Source organism: Manis pentadactyla, chromosome 15, assembly GCF_030020395.1.
Source record: "Manis pentadactyla isolate mManPen7 chromosome 15, mManPen7.hap1, whole genome shotgun sequence".
Classification (NCBI taxonomy): Eukaryota; Metazoa; Chordata; class Mammalia; order Pholidota; family Manidae; genus Manis; species Manis pentadactyla.
The window spans coordinates 55819375-55844599 of NC_080033.1; the positions used below are offsets into that span (position 1 = coordinate 55819375).

General features: G+C 44.4%; 3 protein-coding genes across 9 annotated transcripts in view; 2 read left to right on the forward strand and 1 right to left on the reverse strand.

The window, feature by feature from the left end:
* The window catches only part of SLC7A6 (solute carrier family 7 member 6), a 31368-nt gene extending 24470 nt beyond the window's left edge, over positions 1-6898 (forward strand). For all 4 annotated transcript variants that reach the window (XM_057492838.1, XM_057492840.1, XM_057492841.1 and 1 more), the window contains exons 9-12: positions 2391-2487; positions 4240-4389; positions 4488-4671; positions 5095-6898. In XM_057492838.1, coding sequence (XP_057348821.1) covers positions 2391-2487; positions 4240-4389; positions 4488-4671; positions 5095-5189 — 526 coding nt within the window. In that variant the 3' untranslated portion in view covers positions 5190-6898. The remainder of the gene's footprint in view (positions 1-2390; positions 2488-4239; positions 4390-4487; positions 4672-5094) is intronic.
* Positions 6899-8559: 1661 nt separating this feature from the next.
* Positions 8560-15179, reverse strand: SLC7A6OS (solute carrier family 7 member 6 opposite strand). The gene is made up of 5 exons (XM_036897612.2): positions 14953-15179; positions 14552-14830; positions 11213-11416; positions 10129-10249; positions 8560-9290 (listed from the first exon to the last, which is right to left on the reverse strand). Exons 1-5 carry the CDS (start codon positions 15145-15147, stop codon positions 9160-9162), a joined length of 930 nt encoding a protein of 309 aa, XP_036753507.1. The 5' UTR covers positions 15148-15179; the 3' UTR covers positions 8560-9159.
* A 6-nt stretch (positions 15180-15185) lies between these two features.
* PRMT7 (protein arginine methyltransferase 7) overlaps positions 15186-25225 on the forward strand; it is a 59026-nt gene continuing 48986 nt past the window's right edge. For 3 of the 4 annotated variants that reach the window (XM_057492833.1, XM_057492835.1, XM_057492836.1), the window contains exons 1-3: positions 15221-15337; positions 21073-21265; positions 23886-23922. In XM_057492833.1, coding sequence (XP_057348816.1) covers positions 21171-21265; positions 23886-23922 — 132 coding nt within the window. In that variant the 5' untranslated portion in view covers positions 15221-15337; positions 21073-21170. Of the gene's footprint in view, positions 15338-21072; positions 21266-23885; positions 23923-25225 lie in introns of all 4 variants that reach the window. The other variant, XM_057492834.1, reaches the window with a different exon arrangement.

Sequence of the window (25225 nt, forward strand, 5' to 3'; positions counted from 1 at the left end):
CTTGGGTCCTCCCTCGGGCAACCAGAGTAATAGAGAAATCAGGCCTTAAAAAATAATGTGATGTCTTCTTCCCTCACTTCAGCCTGTGGCCAAGGTTGTACCTGATGTGGCTCTCCACAAGTTGCTCTATCCAGAGATGGTCTTTCCCATGGCCTCACCTTTCCCATAGCCTCATTCTTTTTGAAGCCCAAGACATCCCAATTGGCTCTTCCGACGGTCCAAAATATTTAGATAGTAGGAGCTTCTAACCCATTCAGCTAGCTCATGGCATTGACAGGATGGGGGTAGGGTTGGGAGACTCACAGAGTAAGACTCTGGAACTCTGGACCTACACATAAAGGGGACTGCAGTGATGTCAATATATAGTTGCTTCTGCCTGTGTTACTTCACTTTTTCTTTGTTACCCATGCAGCTGTCTTTGGTTTTATACTAGACACCTTTGCCTCACCTCTGTATTATCCCCTTCCAGGACCCCCCTCCACCATATTTCTTCTCTATCTAGTACAAATTATTAACCTTGTGAGCCAACTCCCAACATCTTGTCCTGTGACACTTTCCAGATGATTTCATCAACCTCTGTGGATCCGCCTGGATGGCCCACAAGTATCTCAGATTTAATCTGCAGCCCACAGTTGCTTTGTCTCCAGTTGTGGTGTTATGATCCATCAGTCCTCCTTGCTTGGTCTCTTGGTTTTTCCCTTGGTGTCCACCCTCTTCTCCCAGTTCAAACATGTGCACACATGCACACACACACTCACTCACTCACTCATACACAAGATCACCAGATTTGATTGAGGTTATCAGACCTGTCTTGTTCTGTCCTCAGCCAGGGTGTCCACCCCCATTCAGGCCTCCTCTATTTTGGGGCAGTTGTCATAGGTGACCTTCTTGTCTGCCCTTGGCCCCACACCTTTGCCTCTCCCTGCTTCAGCTGGCCTCCCTGATGCCACCAGAGTCTCTGTGTCAAATTCTGTCAGGCCCATTCACTTGAAGAAAACAAAATCCCTGATTCGAAAAGACATATGCACCCCTATGTTTATAACTGCACTATTTGCTATAACCAAAATATGGAAGCAACTTAAGTGTCCATCAATAGGTGAATGGATAAGAAGTAGTAGTACATACACACAGTAGAATATTATTCAGCCATAAAAAGAAAAGAAATCCATTTGCAACAACATGGATGGAGCTAGACGGTATTATGCTCAGTAAAATAAGCCAGGCAGAGAAAGACAAGTACCATATGATTTATTTGACTTATTTGTGGAATATAAAAACAAAGCAAAACAGAAGGAACAAAACAGCATTAGATTTATAGACACTGAAAAGTGACTAGTGGTTACCAAGGGAGAAGGGTGTGGGCAGCTGCACGGGTTGGGGGGAGTGGGAGAGGAATAAAAGGGGCACAAGAACTCACAATCACAATGTAAGTTCATCACAGGGACTGTTGAACCACTCTGATGTACATTTGAAACCAACATAAGATTGTATATTAATGATACTTTAACTTAAAAAATCATTAAAAAAAAATTCAGGCCTTTACTTCAGAGGCACAGCTGGCTGTCAATATTTGTTCAGACTCCACAGCATGACCTCATGTATGGGCTCTTCCCCAGCACTCTTCTCACACCCCTTATCCTTGGAGTATAGGCCTTCTGACACCAACTTTCAAAGAGGCCACAGTTTTTCATCCTCTCAGCTTTTGTCTTTGTGGGTGCCGTTTCCCACCTACCCACCTTCTGGCAAACTTCAGCTGTTCTTCCCAGCCCAGATGTGGTCAACTCTTGTGAAACATTTTGTTCCCAATTCACCCCAAGCCTGGAGAGTGCTGTGTGTTCCATGATGATGCCAGCCACCCCGGGTGGCTTTTCCTTTCTCCCCTGCTCTGTTTCCCAGTTGGTGGGGCTCTTTAGGTGCAGAGAGGAAGCCCAGGTTTGCCTTGGCCCATCATATATCAGGAGCTCAGAGAAGATAAATGGGGGGCACAATAGAAGTCTGGCTACCTTTAAAAAGCCATTGTGTTAAGTATGAAATCCGTGGGGTGGCAGAAGCGTTACCCACCTTGGTGCGATGGATTTGGGTGGGTGACCACCAGGGGTGATGGCGGGGTGAGGTAGCCACTGGGTGATGGTGGCTTCCATAGCTGACGGGTTGGGGGTATCAGTGGGGTGGGGCATTCGTGGGTAATGGTGAAGTGCCCACGGTTGGAGGGTGGAGACATCTGTGGGTAAAGGGGCTGGGGCAGGTTGGGTTGGGCATGTATAGAGAACATGGGAGGCTCCTGAGAGATCGCCCCCCCTGCTTTTTACCGGACCTCTGGGCCTACTTTGTCTGAGTGAGGAGTGCGGCTGAGGAAAAGAATCCTCCAGACACATTTCTTGTCCCTCCAGGTTGTTCTTCGTGGGCTCCCGTGAGGGTCACCTCCCAGACCTTCTGTCCATGATCCACACTGAGCGTTTTACACCCATCCCTGCTTTACTGTTCAATGTAAGCTCCGCTGGGGAATTGGGTGTATCTGTGTGGGCGTCCTGCTGACTGCGTGAGAAGACCCATGGGTGGGAAGTACACCGGCCTCTTGAGATGATTCCCAAGAGTCTCAGTGTTTCTTCCTTTTTCTTAAAATTAAAAAAAAATATGAAAGTAAAATATAATTATATTAGAGAAGGCACATGATACAAAAGAATATAAAAATGCATTTATAAGATTTATCTATTCTGTCAGCAGCTTCTTTTCTTCTCTGCTTTCTCCTTACAGCTCCTTTTTAAAAAAAATTAAATCATACTTAGAGAAGCCAGGTCAGCTTTACACCAGTTACCCTAGGGGCCTCTACTCATATCACAGACACCATAGATTTATATACAGTGGATGGCAGAAAGGTGTTTCATTCCAATAAAATCAGTAAATTATGAAAGTATTCTGATAGATGAAAAGGGTCCTGACGAAGGATCACCATTTTTTAATTTGCGCTCAGGTATTACACAGATATAGAGGCAGCAGGGACCCTGAGAAAGGCCTTACTCCAAGATTTGAGAAACAATTCATATTTTCTGTCATTTAGTTTTTTGTGGGCTCCTTATTTAAGTCTAAGTTTTGGACTTATTTGGAATTTATATATTGATGTATGGAGTGAGGTGGGATTCACTTAATTTTTTTCTCAACTGGCTAGCCAGCTATACCAATATCATTTATTGAATAATCGATTTTTTCCAATTAAAAAATTTTTATTTTGTAAAAATAATATCTAGTCTTTTAGGGTCCTTCCTATGTGCCAAGTACAGTCATATGCCCCTTAAATGTTTGTCTCAATCCTCCCTATCAGCACCAAGCTTCATTATTTAGCTTTATACTGATTATCTGACAACTGTAGGGACTGAGAGTGCCACCTGCCCCTCACCCCTGGAATTTGCCTGGCAATTCTCACATGCTTGTTTGTCTTAATGAACTTTGGTATCATTTTTATAAAAATAACAAAAAATTATCTTAGTATTTTGATTGGGATGGCACTGAATTTATACATTTAGGAGAGATATGACATCCTTTTAAATCAATCATCTTCCACCTCACTTTTCTCCTTCAGTATAGGGTCCTCCTTCTTTCCCCAGAATGGGCTCTTTTTGTTTTAAGTCCATTATTGATATCTGGGTGAAAAGAGACGTGGGGGAACTCCATACTCTTGAAGTTTAAGCCAATCTGACCTTGTCCCAGGACTCTAGTCTCTGGCTCCTGTCTTCTAGGACCCTTGTTCCAGAGGGCAGATTCTTTCATACTTCTCTCCCCAGGGGTATGGATCCATTTTGCTGATCTTTTTCTAAAGCCCCAGGACAGTGAGATGGTTCTGGAGGCATTTCTTCCATTTGTACACCAGGTAGTTGGAACCCGGGAGTAACAGAGTCCAGAGGGCACAGTGTGATTGTTGTTGAGGTTGGCGCACTGAAGTGAGGGGGAGCCTCATTGGCTGCCATCAGAAGGGGAAAGGAGTCTGGCTTATTATTCAAGTGCTTGTAAAAAGAAGGGAGGCAATGCATGTAGGAAGGGACCCCACCAGAAGAATGAGAGACGGCTATGTGGAGAATGGACCTATCTGGTGCCCAGGGGTCACTGAAAAGAACCAGAGGTAATCTAGTGAAGCTAACCAGCAGTCCGCAGCCGATCTGGTGCCGCCTGCTGGACGGTGGAGTCTCCTGGGGTAGCCTGGTGTTGACAATGCCCGCTCCTACTCCCCTTCCCCACCCCCACCAGTGCACCATGACACTCATCTACCTCACTGTGGAGGATGTTTTCCTGCTCATCAACTACTTCAGCTTCAGCTACTGGTTCTTCGTGGGCCTGTCTGTTGCTGGACAGCTCTACCTTCGCTGGAGGGAGCCCAAGTGGCCCCGGCCGCTTAAGGTCAGTGGCTCTGGGCATTCTAGGAGGGGTGGGTGCCTCTTCCCCAATTCCCCATTCCCCCAAGCACTTTACTAATATCTCACCTCCCTCCATTTCAGCTGAGCCTGTTTTTTCCCATCGTGTTCTGCATGTGCTCCTTGTTTCTGGTGATTGTGCCCCTCTTCAGTGACACCATCAATTCCCTCATTGGCATCGGGATCGCCCTCTCTGGGGTCCCTGTCTACTTCCTCGGTGTTCACCTGCCAGAGTCTCGGAGGCCTCTCTTTATTCGGAATGTCCTGGGTGAGCTTCTCTTTGCCCATCACTCGCTGGCCTTGTGTGTGTGTATACAGATGTGTGAAGAGGTGGGGGGTGGTAGCCAACAGCTGCCCCCTTACTACTGATACACTGGTGACCTGTTTGCTCCACACGATTTCTTCCCTTTTGATCTTGACATATCACTTTAGTTCTAGCTGTAGAGTCTTATTTTGGGGTTAAAACATCACCTCCTGGAATTGCAATCCACACAGGAAGATGGAGTCATGCATCAGACTCTGGTTGGGCAGGGGATGGAGGCCAGTGAGGCTTGTTGGGGGTGAGGGGCACAGGGTACCCAAGGGGTAGGTGGGGAGGGAGCCACAGTTAGAATCAGCCATGTGGTGTTCAGATTGGGGCTGTAGCTAAATATCAGTTTGCTGAATTTTCTTCTTCTCTATTTTCATTTAGCTGCTATCACCAAAGTCACCCAGAAACTCTGCTTTTGCGTCCTGACAGAGCTAGATGTAGCTGAAGAGATAAAGGTTGAGAGGAAAACTGACTAGAGGCAGAGGTGACACCTGCCGAGGCCTGAACATTGGCTGGCTGTGGCTATGGCCACCGAAGTCCGGATGACGAGACTATGGGCCCAACCTCTTATACTAAACGAACCTGTTGGTCGGTATTATGTAAGGGGCTCAGGGCTGAGGCCTGCTCAGGTGGTCACTGTCATTGGTAAGCCCTGGGAGGAGACTCATGGTCTGGGGCCCACCTAAAGATGGAGACCTCAGAGGGTGGGGAGGGCTTGGGGAGCATGGGAATGATTGTTTTGTACCTGGTAGGTGCAGCCCTTATAGACACTTTGTGAGCTGCACTGGGCTAAGAGGGAGTGGTAGGGTAATAGCTGTGGCTGGTGGTTTCTGAATTGGATATTCGTGGTTTGAATCAGGAGTCTCCACAAAGGGGCTACTTTATGGGAAGTTTTCCTCTGTCTAGTTCCAAGTACCTGACTTCATATACCTGAAATGCTACCATTTCTTCCAGATTCAAAATCCTCCCCTGGGAAGGCAGTTGTATTCCATAATTTATCGATATTATTTCATCCAGAACCCCATTCTGAGGAAAGCATTGGTGTTCATTCATCTACAGGATGCAATAGGCTGATTGTGTTTCAGATTCAAAACAAAGCATGCAAAATAATGAGTCCCTCTGCATTTAAAGGTGTCTCTGTGCGGCTGTGGGTCAGACTCTGACCACAAATTTTTTTCATCAGTTTAGCACAATCTCTTGTTGAGTCTTACCTGCAAAGGTGAACTTTAAAGATTTTTAAAACTCATATACTGGTTATACTTTAGTAGACAGGTCACATGTTATAAGCTCCTAGCTCAAGTTTAGCAAGGACAAATGAACAATCAATTCATGAGCCAGAAGTTTGGTAATACTGTTATTTTGAAGGATAATCCTTTATTTTACTTGAGTCCTTAGGTCTTTGTTCTAGTTGATAAAGTACATCTCTGGATTGCTGGTATGAACTTTAAGAGGACAGAGAACTATTTTAGAATTCAGGTGGATCACCTGAATTCTTTCAGCTTTCAGTGACTTTGAGGCCATCTCATGGACCCAAGCCACCAAATAGCATGTTATGTTTCTCTCTCTCTCTAAGGGCCAGTGTGAGGGACTGCTGTGCAGACCCACCCAAGCCCACGTTGGTGCTATAAGTGGTCGTTTCCTTTTTCTGACAACCTCATACCAAGCTGCATCCTTCTCTTCTGTCCCTGACGCCAGGCTGTTTACGCTTTGAGCTGCCTTGGTGTGGATCATCAAGATAATGCACTCCTCTCATACCTGCCTCCCTTTGCCCGAGGTCTGGGGGGGCTAGTCTCAGGAAGAGATTGGTACTTGTGGGGACTTCTATTTTCTCCCTGTGGAGATCAATGGAGACTCTGGGAAAAAAACTGTTTCAACCTCAATCTGGCTACTCAGCAGACCGCGTGATTAGAAGCAATTAGTTCTGGTGCTCAGGCTTCCCTTTAGCACCCAGGTCAGGCCCGAACAGTAGGTTTGGCCTAATGAATGTGCTTTCATGGGCAACATGGCTGCAATGGATTGTACAACTGTCCTGAGATGTCTCCAGACTCTGTCATCCTGGGCCCAGAAGAACGTGATGACTTGGCATGCCTCATGGGCCTCTTGTCTTAGGTCTTAGAATTGGTCAACGGTAAGACAAAAACTATGAGGCAATCTCCCTTTTTGACCAAGTTCTTCTCCATCAAACTGCGTCTTCCAGTCACAGACAAGGGAGTAACCTTGGTCAGGTGTACTCGACAATTTAGGACAGCATGATCACAGTTCTTTTGGTTCAGGGCATGCACCTGTGAGAACATGGGGAGCCATTCCTCCTGTCACGGGTTGGGGATTTGCACGGCAAATTCCTATCTGACAACAGGGAGTCTTACGCAAAGGCTGACTTGCCTAGACTATGTAAACATAACTCCTGTCTGAGCCAAGCTGGCGCCTATCCCAGGGAGCCTCTGGAGCTAATCCTTTAAGCAGAGCCCGCTTGTCTAGGATCCTTGACCCAGGCTTCAGCTTTCTCTACTGAAGTAAATGACCAGTTAATCCCAGGGACTTGCTGCCCCCCAGTGGCTCCTGGGGGAAGCAAGGGCCTCTCACTCTAGGTACCCTAGTACTTGTTTAATGAGCCATGTCATCGTCCTCTCATTACTGGATGGTGACTGCATTCTTCCCCTCTGTTGAATACAGACTTCTCCCAGGAACCCTTCTTGGGAGGGAAGCCAGGGACTCCCTACAGCACTCAAGCTTCATGGTGAAATTAATTTCTGCAAAGTCTTTTGTTTCCTTCAATCCTCCTGGTATGTCAATCCCTTTTGCAGTGGGTACAGTTTGTGATGTTGTCAGTCCTTTAATATTGGCAAACCTTAATGAGTACATAAATAGCAGTGAATGCACTGTAATGGCAGAGTGGTTTTTAATCTTTTGCTTCTATGCCTACAGGAGACTAAGATAACTTGCAGTATTAGACACCTAAGTTCCTTCCTGTTACTCTTGACACTGAATTGTGGCTTTGTGTATAGTTAAGAGGGAAACCAAGTCTTTTGGTTTTAGAGCCATAGTTGTAGAGGCTGAGTACACATAGATTTAATCACTGTCAGGCTTAATAACTCCTATCTTCCTATGTAGATAGGAAGTATTGTAGAAAAAGACTTACAAAATGGACAAAAGTTAAAGAATGAATAGAGGCAGGATGGGAAAGTAAAGATGCTTATGAAACCTTAAAAGAGGTGGGAAGACATATCCCTGTGTAATTCACCTTTCCATGTAACAGTGAATCTGTGCCAAAGGGCAAGAGGGCACTTCTTGAATTGATGGTTCTATGTATTATTCCCTAGACCTGAGCTGTCCAGTACAGTAGACACATGCAGCTAGTTATGTTAAAATTAAATAAAAATTGCAATTTCTCAGTTGCACTACTCATATTTCATAAGTGAGCAGTCATCACCTGTGGCAGCTAGTGGCTATTCCTTCACAGTGCAGATAGAGAACATATACCTCTACTGGACATTACATTAGAGGAATAAATGCCAACTCAGAGTTAAGGCATCTGTGATTTGGAGAGGAGTAGGGTCAGAGTTTGCTTACAAGAGCTAAATGTTCTGGCAATGAAATTGGTCCTATTGATATAATTTGTTTTTGGTTGACTGTTATGAAGAGTTAACACTTCTCAGTGGAAAGCGAAATTCAGCATGTGATTTCCATTTCCATTTGCCTTAAGTCCTCAGTCTAAGGTCAATTCTGAAACTTGTCTCACTAAACCCCCCAGTTTTTGGTGGGAGTCAGGGAGGGAAGAGAGTACAGTGGGGAAATACCTAAGACTTTCAGATTTAAAAGGTTTTAAAGGAATTACTGACACCCATATTTAAAGTTAGTTTTTACTAAACACAGAGTATCACAGTCATACAAACCCCGTTCCTTGGCACCACTACCAAAGGAAGAGAGCAGTCTTTACAATCACTGTCAGAGTCAGGACAAAGGGAAGGAGAGACAGCTGTTAAACCTTCCACAACTCAGGCAGATTCTACTTCATTCCCTAATAGCCATTACTATCCAGTCTGTGCTGCTACCAGGGAACCACTACAGCCCTTCTAGATTCCTTCTATCAAAAAAAACAGGCTTTTACTGAAGCCAGGTGGCCTGGTGGTATGGGCAAGCTGCATCTTAGTGCTGAGGAAATGGAAGCCTCTCCTCCACCTCCTGGCTTCAGGGCAGAATGGGGAAATGCCTGGGCCAAGCAGCTTTATTTTTATGGCATTCCCCCCCCCCCCCGACTGTACAGTCACTTTTGATTGAGGCCAAGGGGCCCTACTCTTGATGGAAAAGACACTCCTTTAGTACAGGTTTTCACTGGTAGGACAATGCTGCTGGACATGCTTTTCCTTCTATGTGTTAAGAAACCCAAGAGGATGTTACTGGGGTGCTGATACTGCAGTTACAGAGCCCACAAGGGATATCACAGGATCAGTCGGAATCCAGGTCATGGGGGCTGTCATAGCCAAACTCCTTCTGCACGTCCAAAGGGTATTTGCTCCATATACGTGGTTCACTATTGCCTCTTTCCTCTTCACTGAGGCTGCTGTATTCATCCGAGCCTAGAATGAGACAACAGGAGTGGGTGACCATGAGAGCCCTTTCCCATCTCAAAAAGGTCTTTTTGTTCCTCATTATAAAAGTACTTGCTCAGTAAAGAGAATTTAGAACTTTTTTTTTTAAAGAACAATCATATTGCTACCATCTAAACCAAGTCCCTTAATACTTGGGGTGTTTTGTCATCTCTCCCCTAAGTATAGGATTTTGTGGTTGTAATAGTTGTAGTCATATTGTAAATATAACTTTGTACCTGGCCCCTTTCAAAATATTATAGGAACCTCCCCAGATTATTCTATTGTTTAATTGTTCCTCTGTTAGCAGACACCAAGAAATTCTTTGTGTTGGCACTTAGAACATAAAATCACTGAAGGAACTGGGTCGCCAAAGTATCCTTCCAACCTTTTCCACCCAGGTTCCATCTTCCTGAGAGGTTACATACTGATCTGTGGAACCCCTGGGCCTTCTTCTACCCAACCTCTCCAGTACTGTCTTGACTGAAGCAGGCAAAGGGACAATGAGCTAGAAGTTTCACTTAGCCCCAACTACTAAAGCTGATGCAATATTCTCATTTTCTGGAGATAAAAAGAGGCTTACTGAGTTGAAATAACTAGTCCAAGACCTAACTTAAGGATCTGAATGCAGGCTTCACTGATATTACACCCCCAGCAGTGCCCCTGGAAACACTGGACCTTGGGCCTCTTAGAGCTCTAACAGCTCGTGGGTGACTTGCTGGAGCTCAATGGCAAAGTAAAGCCAGTTAAGATGTACCTTTCAACTGTGCTCACACCTCAGTTTTGGATCCCACCAGTCCTTCCCCATCCAAGGTTGGCACCCACCTACCTCTGCAAACTTCTTCTCCATCACTGTTCTCCTCCTCTGGGTATTCATTGCGCCAATTATTCTCACTGTTCTCATCATCTTCATCTTCATAAATGTCCTCTGGTTCTTGGTCATCATTCACCTGCACATCTCAACACAAACATGAGTATAGTCAACACTCTAAGGTTATGCTCTGGGGGAAGTTATTAGCAGACCAACTTGGAGAGATGTCACTTAAGGGTGCTGTGTGAAAAAAAAGGCAGAGCAGGAGGCAGTCTGACTAGTGCACAAGAGGCTCTAGTAACCTTAGGCTATGAGGAGATAGCAGCTCTACTCTGCTCAGAGTCCAGCTCCAAGCACCATATTCCTAGTGGGACAGACTGAACTACCCCACAAGGGAACATATGAGGGTAGAGAGAAGTGACAACTCTGAGCAAGTGGTGGCAGTGATCTTCAAACTCCCAAAGGGCAGCCATGTGGAAGAGGGGTTACATGGATTATGGGTAATGCCAAAGATTAGAACCAAAACAAGTGTGAGGTGTATACAAAGGCCAGAAAAGGGGCTATGCAGTGGATCAAAGTGGATGTCTGACTGTGAGACTATGGCTATAGTGCAGGTGTGGAATAAGGTGCTTCTCTCATTAAAAATATCACAGGTGCCACCTTAACTCTTCTCATTAATCATTTTAGAAGTCACTTTAAGAGTAATGTCAGATGTTAGCTTTCTTAATTCAAGGTTTCCCCCTTTTAAGATACAATAAAAAAAAAGCTTTTGTTCTCATATTCAGAATTTCAGTTATTTTTGTCTTTAAGTCCCCAGACATTTTTTTTCTTCCTTAGAATGGGTGGTATAAGCAATAAAGATGATGTTGCAAACCTTGTAAAAGGTTAAGAGCAAAAATTATCAATGTAGATTGTCTTTCACACAATTCCCTGCATGAAACCCAGGTTCCTAGAAAGCATTCAGAATAAATTTTACATTTAAGTAAGGATAAGAAGAACCAAGAACAATGTTGATTAGGAATGGAACCCAGAGAGGCAAAGCACCACGACTAGAGAATCACTTTGGCTACCACATGCCCCTCATCCTCCTGGGTCCTCTTACCAGTTCCCACTCCTGGCTGTAGGGCTGCACAGAGAGGATATTCTCAATCCATCCTGGAGTGGCCATCTCTAAGTAGTAAATGTCATATACATAGTCACCCTTCTGTTCCTCCTGGTGCCCAGCTCTTGGTCCATCCTCAGATACAGTCAACCGCTCACGGATCAGCTCTGTGGAATTGCAGAGGATCACATCTGGGTCAGATGTCTGTAAAGAAAACAGGAGATGATACATGCATGATCAAAAGTATGTATGTCCCAAGAGGAGGAACCTAAAAGTTTGGGGGAAAAAAAGGAGCCTCTCTACAGTTCTTTATGTTGGATTCAAAATTCTTATCTCCATGGCCTACCAGTCTCTTTTTTAATTAGTATGAAATTAAAAAATCAAGTATCTCTAAAATATGAGTTCTTATGAGACAGAAACTTAGAAGACAGCCTCTTGCTCTTCTGTGCTTGATTGACATAAGAGAGCACATGAGAAGACTGGCCTAAGGGGAGGAGAGGGGAGGGAGGAGGAGAGAAGAAGGGAGGGGAGGGCTGGGCCAGCAGAATTGGCTACTATTCCAGGTTTTCTGTCTGTCTTCTCTGAGCTCTTGTGGTATGCGATTCTCCCTTTGGATCTGCAGGCCCACAGCAGCATCTGTATGGACTTCTAAATGGGTTTGCGTTTTGTGTAGCCTCCTCTAGGAGTCTGAGGGGGATTCCCGACATTGATGATTACCACCACGGGCTTGCCCACAGTGACACCTTGCTTTTAATCATAAATCAGGAATGCACTCTCCTATAATCCCCAGACTAGAACTGGCCCAGGAAAGATGTGCTTCAGTGCCCATGGGCTGTGTCATTCAGGGCAGCACAGGCCAATCTGGAAACAAGGGGGATGCTGCAAATTGACCCCTCTTGACAGGTTCATCACAGGAGGCCATGCAGCTGAAACCAGACACCATACAGGGGGAAGTGGGGAGCACCCCATGGCCAAAGCAGACAAAAGACCAGTGCTATCACTTATAGACTAAAGAGAATTCTTCCTTGCTCCAAAGTCAAAATGAACTAGAGATGTCAGTTTTTGTGCAGACTCTTGACCAACCTCAAAGATGTTCACAAGGAAAGTTCTGGCTCCAACTCACAAGTTCCCAGCTCTTAGTCCAGTAAATTATGCAGCCATTAAAATATTTACAAAGACTAGTACAAAAAGAAAGTGTTTTATACTCAGACAACAAACCAATTTTACTCCAGTTACCTTTGAAGGGGGTTACAATGAGTATTTCCCCCCTTTACCTTTTATACTTTGCTATATATTTTCAAATTTCCTATAATTAACATAATTTTCATAAAAGAAAAATTATTTGAAAGTCTAGGCTATGTGTATGCTTACCCTTATTTTTCATTACACAACATACAGCATTTTCTACTGTTAGACATATATAAATACTTTCCCTCTTGCCAGTCTTTGTTGTTATCAATTTAACTGGCCAGGCAGTTTGTGTATGTCAATTTCTCAGACATAATTTTTTGCTTCCACATACAGTTTCACAATGAATATGTTTCCTGCATTTGAAAAGTGGGGATAAAAAGACCTACCTCATAGGGTTTTTGTGAGAATTAAAAGAAAATGTAAATAGTATAGTGCTGGATGTATAGTAATTTAGTAAACCAACAGTGGCTTTTGTTAATACCATAATTATTTGCTTCTGCTGAATTATTTCCCTAGGATAAATCCTGGGGGTGAGATACCTAGGTAACATGAACATTTTGCTCTTTCAGATTTCCTATTACATAGTACTTTATTTGCTTAAAACTTAAATAGTTTCAATTTAAGGAGAAACCCATTGTAATGTCGCATAGAAACACTGTCACTAATTTTTAAATTCAGATTTTTGGACAGCTTTAGAGTCCACACAATAAAAATAAATTTAAATTGCTTTAAAGTAGGCCTCAAGCTGTTTCTGGATTCCTGGTATGTAAAGTCACGCTGTTTTCCAAAAGGCCTACATCAATACTAAAACTGATAAGCCTGTCCCATTTTAATCACAGCTTTGGCAGCAGTGTTATCAATAACCTTTCCCCTGCTAATCTAGTAGGCATAAAACCTCATTTGCCTTCAGCTTAATTCATGTATTTTTAAAGATAATCACTCTGTGCAAACATTTTGATGTGTTAGTTTGTACTGCATTGTTGGAAAAACTCTGTGTTCATATCCTTTCTCAGTTTATCTACTAATTTTTCTTATACAACTGAATGAGTTATTTGATTGATTCCACTGATCACTGGTTTACTTTTAAAAGATTACTTGACTTGTAACTCATGCATTAGACTGGAAATTCATTTTGGTAAAAGATGTGACTATAGATATGCCCAAATTGCTACCAGGTATATTAATACTATGATTAAATATTTCTTGCATTATATATTTTGAATTAAAATTCCATTTTTTAAACTTGAGAAACTATAAAAGGAGTGAATTAAAAATGTTTTATCAAAAGGGCAGACTTTAGGTTGAGGATTTTCTATTTCTATGGTCTTATTGCATGTAGTAGACTTTGTTTTTCAGAAGTGAAGTACAAAACAAAGTTAGTAAATGTAATGTAGTGAAAAGACACTGGATTAAATGTGAGAAGATGTGCATTCTAGACCTGAATCTGCCTCACACTTGGTATGCTACCCAGGGCCAGACCTTTAACTCTGGTGAGTTTTCCCATCTGCTCTATCTTTATCTTGCTCAAAACCCTCCAATAATTCCCCACCTCAAGGTGAAAAGTGTCCTTAGAAGCACTTAAAGGGTCTAGCAGGAATATTCTCCCCAAATTCCTTACTATTCTCCCCCAACTCACTGGGCTCCAGGCACACTGACTGAAAACACCAGACAAACTCAGCTTTAGAACCTTTGTCCTCAGCCTGGAATGCCGCTCTCCAAAACATACCCAGTGCATTGCCGTTCATCTCCTTCAAGTTTTAACACAAATGTCATTTGAAATGGAACCACTTCTGCTTCCCACTTTCACTTCTGTGAAGTGGAACCCTCTTTTCCTGCCTTCCTCCCCCCCTTTTCAGCCCATATCACCATCTGACATTGAATTTACTTGTTGACTGTTTCTCTCTACCTGAACGTTAAGTCTTCACAGCTATATCCAATGAAACTAAGAACAATGTCTGGCAAGTAGCTGGCGCTGAGTGAGTACTTGTTGAATGGATAGCCTATCAGTAAAACAAGGGTATCACGCCTGATGAACCATCCGTCAACAAGATGAAGCCGTGTGAACCCCCTTAACTGTGTGTTTAGCGCCTAGACTCCTGGCACTATCTTCCAGGGAAGTCCAGTGCTCTTTTCCGGGCATGTACTCACTTTGCAGGAGACCCTGGCGGCGGCCTCTGAGTCTCCTTCCTCGTGGACCAGGTCGAACAGCTGGAAGCCTGCACCCTCGGCGGCTTCTGGTTTTTCCGGAGCGTCTTCGGACTCCAGGACACCCAAGGGAATCCCCGAGGATCGGTGGTTAGAGACCACTCTGTAGCGGCCCTCCTGCCGGATCTCCCGAGCAGAAGCGCGGAGGCTGCGGCGGATACGCAGCTGGCTGCCCCCGGAGGGTCGCAGGGCGGCCCGCACTAACGGCTGGACTGGTTCCTCCTGGGGGGCGGCAGGGAAAGGGGGCCGGTGTACGCAGGGGCTCATGAAAGGGTCAGGAATACAATTTCACCCCGGCTGCGCCCTAAGATTCCCTTCACACCAACTCCATCCCTGCCCAATACCTGGGAGCGCACGGTGGCCACCAACTGGAAGACATTATTCTCCGCTGCTCTCTCCAGGCCCTCAGGAGGAGTCCTTTGGGCCGCCGACTCGACTGCGCTGCTCCGGAGGCGCTTACAAGCAAGGACAAGAGCCTCAGCAGGCTCTGCGCTGCGTTTCCGCCTCACCCGGAGCACAGCTGTCCTGCCGGCCTCCATAGCAGCTGCCGCGGAGGACTGTGGGAACGCGTGGGGTGTGACGGGAGAGCCTTCGAGTTCCGATTCCGGGCCTCGGCTCCCGGCACGCTCAGCGGCCACCTGAAGGTTCCGCCTCCGCATGCCGGACGCAACGTGATGGCGGTGTCGGCGGAAGTGAATAGAGCGGTTCCCGCTGCGGGTGAGAAGCTGGGTAGGTCGGCAGGTGGGGGCCCGGTTGGAGTCCCGGGTGCAGCGGGCATTCCAGTCCTCAGCCCATTGTCTCAGGAGGAGGGGCTTGGAGTGGGCGTACTCGGCCGCTGGGGTACACGTTTCTTCAGGACTTGGAGGACCTTTCTAGAGTCCGCCTGGAGCGGTCTCTGAGCGCCTGGGCCGGCGGGAGCGCAGGGTTCCTGGCAAGCCCCGGCTCTGTCATGCTTGCGGGTGATTGCCGTTTACTGCGCTTGGGGCGAGCACCTCCTCAGGTACCTGGATGTTAGTACCTGACGCGTCTCCTCCGCGACAGAGACTCGAACTACAGTCTTAGCTCTAAACATCACACCTCTAACTGGGCCGCAGTTCTGTGATTCAGGAAACTGCTGATGGGCTCGTCTTTCCCAGCCACTGCGTTCTGAGCAGTTGGAAAGTATTCACCACACACTATCCAGAGCGGCTCTGTAAAAAGCGTACACCCCACGTGGATAATTCTTCTGTTTAAAGTCCTTGAGTGGCTCCTAGGGCATTTAGAACAAAGTCCATATACCTTTCCGAAGTCTACTGGGCTGTGTGATTTGCAGAAATCCACCCTTAATCTCCTATCATTTCTTCTCAACGTGCTTCAATTTTTTGTCAGTTTTTGCTTATTTGCTTATGTACCTAGTTCTTTCTCCCCTTAAGGCCTTTTTTTTTTTTTAAAAAAAGTTGGGGTAAGGAGTCCTGAAATGTAAGCATTGTTACCCATCTTTTAACCTGGCGTATCTTCTAGGTCTCAAATGCTTCGTTCCTCGGGTGTTTCCATCCATACCTTTTTACTCTGTTTTATATTATTTTGTGTATTTCCTTTTGCATTCACATAGTTTGTGGTTGTTTATACTTGGTCTCTTTCCCTCGTTAACATCTATTCTCTCGGAGGACAAGGACCTCCTCTCTCCTTTTGTGGTAGTTTAGTCCCTAACACAATGCCTGACATATAGAAGGTACTTAGCAAATTTTCAGTGAATGAACCAAATGTCTGCTGAAATTTGACTAGTAATGCAGTTAGGTCTTAGCGTAGTGTTTACTATCCCCCCACTTGTAAATGACCTTGTGGGCTCACAGCTCTTGGAGAATGATGAGGGGGTCAAAATATCTCCTGAATCTGGAGTGAAGACTCCTTCTGGGAGATGACGTCGTCATAATAGATGCGGGAATTTAGCCATAGAATATGTGTAGTGTTCATCCATAGAGGCTACAGGGCATGGATGGTTCCCATACTCAAGCATTATTTACATTTATGTGAAATCAGTGACTTGTATTCTGAAAAGACACTGTGGTCTTGGGTATAGACTCCTTAACATCACAGACAGTGGCAGTTCCACAGATGAAAGTTATTTACCACACTCTTAACTTTTAAATGACTTCAGAATTGATTCCACCTGTACCTCAGGGTAAAGGTTTCAGGATTCTCCATAGTATAGACCCCACTGATGTTTGACTCCTTGTTCAGTTTCACTTAAGCTAAACTGATTTACTCACCATGCATGACTGTCTAATCTGGTGAAGTGTCCACTTAAATCCTACCCTATTTTAAAGCATTCTTTGAACTTTCAGCCAGATGTGGTTATTCTGCTACAGCATTTGTTGGACACAAGTTTACTAAAGCACATTACAGATTCTGATAGTTCCAGATACTGTCTTTTTTTAAAAATTAATTTATTCATTTTGTTGTCATTAATCTACAATTACATGAAGAATATTATGTTTACTAGGGTCCCCTCTTCACCAAATCCCCCCCACAAACCCCATTACAGTACTGTCCATCAGCGTAGTAAGATGCTGTAGAATCACTACTTGTCTTCTCTGTGTTGCACAGCCCTCCCCATGCCCACCCCCCGCCACATTATACATGCTAATCGTAATGTCCCCTTTCTTTTTCCCCACCCTTATCCCTCCCTTCCCTCCCTTTCTCCCCAGTCCCTTTCCCTTTGGTAACTGTTAGTCCATTCTTAGGCTCTATGATTCTGCTGCTGTTTTGTTCCTTTAGTCTTTCTTTGTTCCTATAGTCTTTGGGTTTGAGGTGAGTCTCTTGTAAACAGCATAGAGATGGGTCTTGCTTTTTTATCCATTCTATTATTCTGTGTCTTTTGATTGGTACATTCAGTCCATTTATATTTAGGGTGGTTATCGAAAGATATGTACTTATTGCCATTGCAGGCTTTAGATTCGTAGTTGCCAAAGGTTCAAGGTTAGCTTCTTTAGTATCTTACTGTCTAACTTAACTCACTTATTGAGCTATTTTAAACACTGTCTGGTCATTCTTTATTTTTCTCCCTTCTTATTCCTCCTACTCCGTTCTTTATATGTTGGTTGTTTTATTCTGTGCTCTTTTGTGCTTCCTTTAACTACTTTTGTGGGTAGTTGATTTTATTTTTTGCCTTTAGTTAGTATTTGGTTGGTCTGCTTTCTTTGCTGTGATTTTATTTTCTCTGGTGACATCTATTTAGTCTTAGGAGTGCTCCCATCTAGAGCAGTCCCTCTAAAATACCCTGTAGAGGTGGTTTGTGGGAGGCAAATTCCCTCAACTTTTGCTTGTCTGGGAATTGTTTAATCCCTCCTTCATATTTAAATGATAATCGTGCTGGATACAGTATTCTTGGTTCAAGGCCCTTCTGTTTCATTGCATTAAATATATCCTGCCATTCTCTTCTGGCCTGTAAGGTTTCTGTTGAGAAGTCTGATGATAGCCTGATGGGTTTTCCTTTGTAGGTGACCTTTTTCCTCTCTCTAGCTGCCTTTAAAACTCTGTCCTTGTCCTTGGTCTTTGCCATTTTAATATGTGTCTTGGTGTTGTCCTCCTTGGGTCCTTTCTGTTGGGAGTTCTGTACACTTCCATGGTCTGATGGATTATTTCCTCTCCCAGTTTGGGGAAATTTTCAGCAATTATTTCTTCAAATACACTTTCTATCCCTTTTTCTCTCTCTTCTTCTGGTACCCCTATAATGCGGATATTGTCCCTTTTGGATTGGTCACACACTTCTCTTAATATTGTTTCATTCCTGGAGATCCTTTTATCTCTCTCTGTGTCAGCTTCTATGCGTTCCTGTTCTCTGGTTTCTGTTCCATCAATGGCCTCTTGCATCTTATCCTTTCTGTTTATAAATCCTTCCAGAGATTGTTTCATTTCTCTAATGTCCTTCCGGACATCATCCCTTAGCTCTTGCATATTTCTCTGCAGCTCCATCATCATGGTTATGAGCTTTATTTTTAATTATTTTTCAGGAAGACTGGTTAGGTCTACCTCCTTCTCAGGGTTTGCCTCTGTGATCTTGGTCTGTATCAATTTCTTCTGCCTTTTCATGGTGATAGATACATTTGTGGGGAGCTGGCGTGTGCATTAGGTAAGAGAAAGTCCCTTCTTGCCCGTTTATGGCCTTCCTCTCCTGGGAGAAGAGCGGCCTCTAGCAGCTTATGCTGCGCAGCTGCCTGCAGACAGGGCTTCTGATCTTGCCCGGCGGCTATGGAGTTTATTTAGCTCTGCAGTTGCTGTGGGCGTGGCCTGCCTCAGGCTGCTTCTCTAATATGGCGGAGCCGCGTTGGAGGGGGAACAGGCTGGAGGCTGTTTATTGCGGTGAGGGGGCCTCTGAGCTGTGCTGCGGGGTTTCGGGCACCCAGAGTTCCCCGGGATTCCCAGCTGCTGGGCTAAGTGTCCCGGGGCATTCTGTCCAGCTGTGGGGTTCCTGTCCCTTTAAGACTTTCAGAAAGCACTCGCTTTTCTTTGTCCCAGGGGCGCCAGCTGCGAGGACCCACTCACAGGTCTTACTGTCCTGTTTCCCTAGTTTCCAGCACCCCATGCATGCACTGTGTCTGCGCTCCGGTGCGGATGGCTGGGGCTGGGTGTTTAGCAGTCCTGGGCTCCCTCTCCCTCCCCGCTCTGACTCCTCTCCTCCCCCTGGGAGCTGGGGGGAGGGGTGCTCGGGTCCCGCCAGGCAGCAGCTTGTATCTTACCCCCTTCAGGAGACATTGGGTTCTCGTGGGTGTGGATGTGGTCTGGCTGTTGCCCTGTGTCTTCTGGTCTCTCTTTTAGGATTAGTTGTATTTGTTGTATTTTCAAAAATATATATGGTTTTGGGAGGAGATTTCCTCTGCTCTACTCATGCCGCCATCTTGGTTCTCTCTCTCCAGATACTGTCTTTTAAAAATAAATATTAGCATATGAGGTGTACAGAGCTGATTGTAGCAATGCTTTTCAAACTCTGGGTTGCAACTCTTCTCTGAGTTATTAAATCAATTTAGTGGTTCATGACCAATTTAAAAAGAAAAATGAAATAGAAGATACTAGAGGGCCTTGCCAATAAGAAGGGTGAATGCAGTTTTATGAAACTTGGTTATATGTACACATGTGTGTATTGTGTCTTAGTGAAGTGTGTTAGTGGGGTTGTCAGAAACTTTGAAAGCCACTAGATGAGAAGACAGATATGTTGGAATTTTAGAAGTCTGGTTTCACCGAAGGACAAATTGACTACTTTGAACCAGGCCAGTAACTGCCTGTCTCCTCCAGAAATAGATTTTTCAGAAAAGATTGTTTCCCATCTTGTTTAAGAATTCAATGTTTACTCAGGCTAGATAACTTCAAAAGAAAGTAACTCTGGCCGATAAAATGCCTTAGGAATGTTGAGGGACCTGTGCAGGAGGCATTCTTTCTAAGGTTTCCCGAAGATGGATCAGTGTTTAACAAGAAAGGAAGGGGAGTGTGGAACACTTGATGTTTTCTGTATGGCAAGAGGGGAAGGGCACAGGGAGAGCCCATACCTGCTGAGAAGTGCCTTCCAACTTTGAGCTGTGGTTTTTCTGTCTCTCAGAAATAGGTCTCTTTGGGGAAAAAGCATACAAGACGTGAATCTGCTGACATTTTATTTGAGGCAAAGTTTTAGATGAGGGTTTTTTTAAACTTGCTTTTAAAATTAAATATTGAGTAGATAAGAAGTGATCACTATAAAAAATAGTGAGGCATAAAGATGGCAGTCATAACATATGTAGTCCCACCACCCAGCTTTAGAAAAAGCACAGTATTATTACTTTTGAAGTCCCCTGTGTGGCCTTTGATCCCATCCTTTCCCCTTCCCTCAGAAGTAACCACTACCCTCATTCCTTGCTATGCTTTTTAGTGTGATCCCTGAAGAATATATTGTTCTGTTTTGCATAATTATAAATTTTAAATAAATGTAACCATGTTGTATGTGTTACAAGATTTGCTTATTTTTTGGCTCAACATTATTATATTCCTGGGATTATCCAGGTTTTCATATAGCTATGATATGTTTGTTTAGGTGAAGGATTTCCTGGTTTCTTTGAATTGCTCTTTGTATTTTTTCTTAAACTAAGTGTTTAATATCCCAAGGTGGTATTGGTGGCACTTGTTTACCACCACCCCAATCTTTTTTGCTCTCCTTTCCTCCTAACCTTTTCTTCTGCTTTATTTCCCTTCTCACCTGCCTTTACCTGAGGGCTCACAGATGCACCTGTAAGGCTCATTTGACCCTGTTGAAATCACTGAAGACTGCTGAAGTTTCCAGATAGCCTTATGAATTTCTGTTCCATAGTTTTTGATGTTATATGCTAAATATAAAACCAAATAACTCTAGCTGAAAAGATTAAAATACTGAATAACAATATTTTCAGTGGCTCTGATATTTTTACTTCTTTTTTTTTTCCTCTTTTTTCTTGTCCTAAAATTATTTCTTTCTGCTACAGTTTTGGGCATTATAATGTGAATAGATTTCTGACAATCAGACCTGTCTATGAGAAGTTAGCTGCTTTTCTATTCCAAAACTGAAGAGCTGATCAGCACCATGAAGGTCTTCTGTGGGCGGGCCAATCCTACCACGGGATCCATGGAGTGGCTAGAGGAAGATGAGCACTATGATTACCACCAGGAGATTGCAAGGTAACAAGAGTTTGTTCACAGTTGGCCACAGCTGGATGGGTCACTTGATCTCAAAGCAGATGCTTTGGAATCCAGTCTGAGTGTGGTGAAGGCTGTCACCCAGTGCTTCTGATCAGGGCCAGCCTGCTTGTCCAGGTGGGTTTGTGTGGGAGTTAGGCAAAGTCATGCCGTGTGGAGAGAGAGGCATGTTAGCAGCAGCCTTATCAGAGTCCCAGAGGATCTGCCTAGTGGAGAAAAGAGGACCCAAGGTTCAGTAGTAGTAGGAGTAGAGAGCTTATGAGATTTAGTCACTGAAATGGTGACACATTTATTATGTTGTTGAATTCTCTTGAATAGACAGATTAAAGTGCTTTTTTTTTTTCTTGGAAGGAATGTTATATGTATGTGAATTACTACTTAGTAGTCAATAAGTGCCAGGCAACATGCTAGTGCTGTGCTAGGGCTATGAATACCAAAATAAAGAAAATAGGTTCCCATCCTCAAGGAACATGGCCATTTTGATGGAAGAGACAGACATAAAAAAATTACAACACTCTGAGACAAAGGAATGTGCCAATAGAAATAGGCACAAAAGTTCATGGAAGCAGTAATAACTGGCTGGGTTGGAGGGTGGTATTTGAGTGACTTCCCAAATCGAAAGGGAGGGAAAGTGCTTTCTGAGTAGCAGGGACCCTGTGTAAGCTTCTAGATGAGCTAGTGTGGGGGTGGCCAGCAGTTCATGTAGCTGGAGTATGATGAGAGAGGATGCTGGGAAGGCAGGCAGGGGTCACGCTGGAAAGGGTGGGAGCAAAATATAGAAAGAGGACTATGTAAATCCAGGCTCTGCCACTTCTTAACCCTGTGACACTGGCCACGCTACTCAACTTCTCCAAGCCTCAGTCTAATACATACATGCATCATGAAATATCTTTATTTTAGGGTTGTTTGATGAGTGACTAAAATACAATGTCTGGTGCAGAATAAGGGCTCAAAAATACTACGTTCTTTTTAAAGATTTTGGGCTCTATTTTCTTGGTGATTGAGATGTTAAATGGGAGAAAACTACACTGCATGTTGGAACACTCACTGAGAGCAGTGTAGGGGTGGGTTGGAGGAAGCCAAACCATTTGGGTGGATATTGCAGCCAAACCTGAGGCAGTAGAGGTGGAGAGAGGAGGAGACACCTTTGAGGGAACTTGAGTTTGGTCACTCATTGGATGCAGTGATGGAAAGAGAGAGAAAATTCAAGAAGTACCAAGATTTCTGAGTAGAGTGACGAGGTGGATGGAGCTGTTGTTCCCTGAGGGAAAACACAGGAGGAATGGGTGTTGTTGGAGAGGGGAAGCTGTCTGGGTTTGGTCATCCAGCTGGAGATGCCAATGGGCAGATAAATGTGGGTCTGGAGATAATTTGCAGTTGTTAGTGACAGTTGAAACTGGAAGATATTATAGGAGCTCATGGGGTGGAATAAGAAAGGTAGAGGGCTGCAGAAGAAATCCTGGAATAGAACCAGGAGGGAATGGCCAGAGAGTGAGACGGAGTGTCCAGCAGGGTCACAGAAATCCTCGGTGTTAGTGAGGGGAGTGAGCTGGTGGGGCTCAGGGAGAGTGATGTTAGTGGACTGGTGGGGAGTGAGTGGGTGATGAGGCAGAGAACATGGGGAATGAAAGCACCTCTTAAAAGGTGGAGAAAGGTAAAAAGGACCACATTTCAACCAAACATTCCTAGGTGGGTCCAGATGTAAAAACCTTGGTGTGCCATTAAAAAAAAAACAAACCCGTTTGTTGAGTGCAGTGCTCCTCAAAGTGCAGACTGTGGACTGCCTGTGTCACAGTTGGCTGGAGAACCAGGGCAAATGCACATTTCCAGATTCCAGCCCAATATTTTGGTCAGAATCTCTTTTTGTGCTCTGTGGGAACCTGACTTTAAAATAAGCTCTTCAGTGGTTCTGATGCTGACCGGAAGCTGAAGGTTCTCTGTTCAGTGAGAGTGCCTTGGCTGTCACTTGGAACTCTCAGAAAGCATCTTTGGGCTGAACTTGCTGAGTTCTGGGGGCTTGTCCTCTGCCAGAGATTTTTCAGGTTTGTGAATTACTAAGGTAGAAAAAGTACAGATAAGCGCCTGTCCCTCCTTTAGCACTTCGGTTTGGTGAGCTCTTAGTTTTCCCCAATGGCATGAGGGAAGGTGTCGGGCATGATAGCCCCACACATACAGCAGGTTTGTTCTTTCCCTTTCCCTGATTCCTGTTCCAGTGTCGCATCTGTGGCTATCCCAGTGTACGGATGTGTGCAAGAGTATGTAAAATATTAGGCAAATTGAGTCTGAGTTGTTCTTGAGGAAAAATAGTATGACGTATAATGTGATCAGTGGCTGTGGAATTACTGTGACTGGGCTAACTACCAGAGTGTTTTTAAGTCTGAGGTTCTTAGCTGAAAATAAATACCTTTCTCTGAGATATTTTTCTATAGTATCAAAAAATAGCTTATAATTCTATTAGAGTAGGTTAAAATGGGCCTGGATGTTTGTTCCATTAGATTTAGGAATGCATTTATATATTTTATATATGTGACTATTATGGTATATTGACATATATCATTATTAGCAGAGGTTTCTAACCTGTCTTTTTTGTTTTTGTTTTTAGATCATCCTATGCTGATATGCTGCATGACAAAGACAGAGTAAGTGTAAAAGGGAACCATTACCTTGATGTAGTGTTTAAAACTTTCCATTACAAGGTTAAAAACTGCCCCAGATACGTGATGTAATTTGGAAAGATGCAGAGAGACAATATGGTGTTGTGGTTGGGATCAGTCAGGAGGCAGGGTCCTGCTTCTGGCTCTGCTGTTGACCCGAGTGTGACCTTGGAGAAAACATGGGACATCACTTACTAGGATTTAAAATGAGGGGGATATACTAGCTGGTCTCCATGATCTCTAGATAAAAACTCTCTAATTACAGGCTTTCACCTTGTATAGTCAGTTTATAATTTTAAAATCAAATCTCTAGAGGTCACTGCAGATTATATTTTGTAAAGCACATTTGGCCTTCATTCAGAATTACATTGCAGTTTTTCTCCTTCGTTTTTGTTTCATCTGAGTCTTCTTTGAGTTATGTTGCAGTTCTGGTCTTACGGTTAGCAACTCACAGTTTCCTGGTCTGCCAGAGTGCTTGACTCTTCAGTCTCCTCTGGATGGCTCCGAAGCTGGGAGGCTCGAAGGGGAAGGATGCAAGACCAAGCTTAAAAACTGAGTCCTACAGGGCGGGAGAAGGGTCAGGCGCGAGGGCGGGTTGGTCTTGAGGCTGTGTTGGTGATGGTGTCTCCTTCACTCAGCCCTGGTCAGCATGACAGGGCTACTAGGCAACAGCATGACTGCACCACCTCTTGAAGCATCATTAGTGTGTAGGATACACCAGAAGGGTCAGGTACTGCCTAATTTTCATCAAATACCTGAGTGCCTTTGTTGAGCTGTTGGGGAACTATAGAATGTGGAACAAACATTGTGCCTTTTGACTGGTTCTCTCTGACGTAATGGTCTTGGCTTCTTCCTGGACTCTTGGGCCTGTGAGCCTGATTATAGTGTCGTCTGCAGAGAGGCTTCTCTTTGCGCCAGCTGCCAGGGCTTTGCCATCCATCTCATCAGCCAAGCCAACAAAAGGGTGCCCTTTTCTTCTTCTGAGCCTTCAATCTGTTACCAAATTCTGTGGATTTTTCAACCCCTCTCTGCTCAGCCCTCATTTCTGGTGTTGGTCCCTCTTTTCCTTCCTATGCATAGCAGCCTAAGGGGTCTTCCTGAAATGCCAGTCTGCCATGTTACTTCTCTGTTCTTCAGTGGCCTCTCACTGCTTTTGAGGTAAAAATCCAAACTCCTTGGCAGAATGTTCCTGACTCTTTGTTATTTAACCCTTTGACTTCTACACTCCCCTCTGCAATTCTACACATGAGGAAAAGTCAAAACAATCAGCTACTCTGTCAGTTTTACT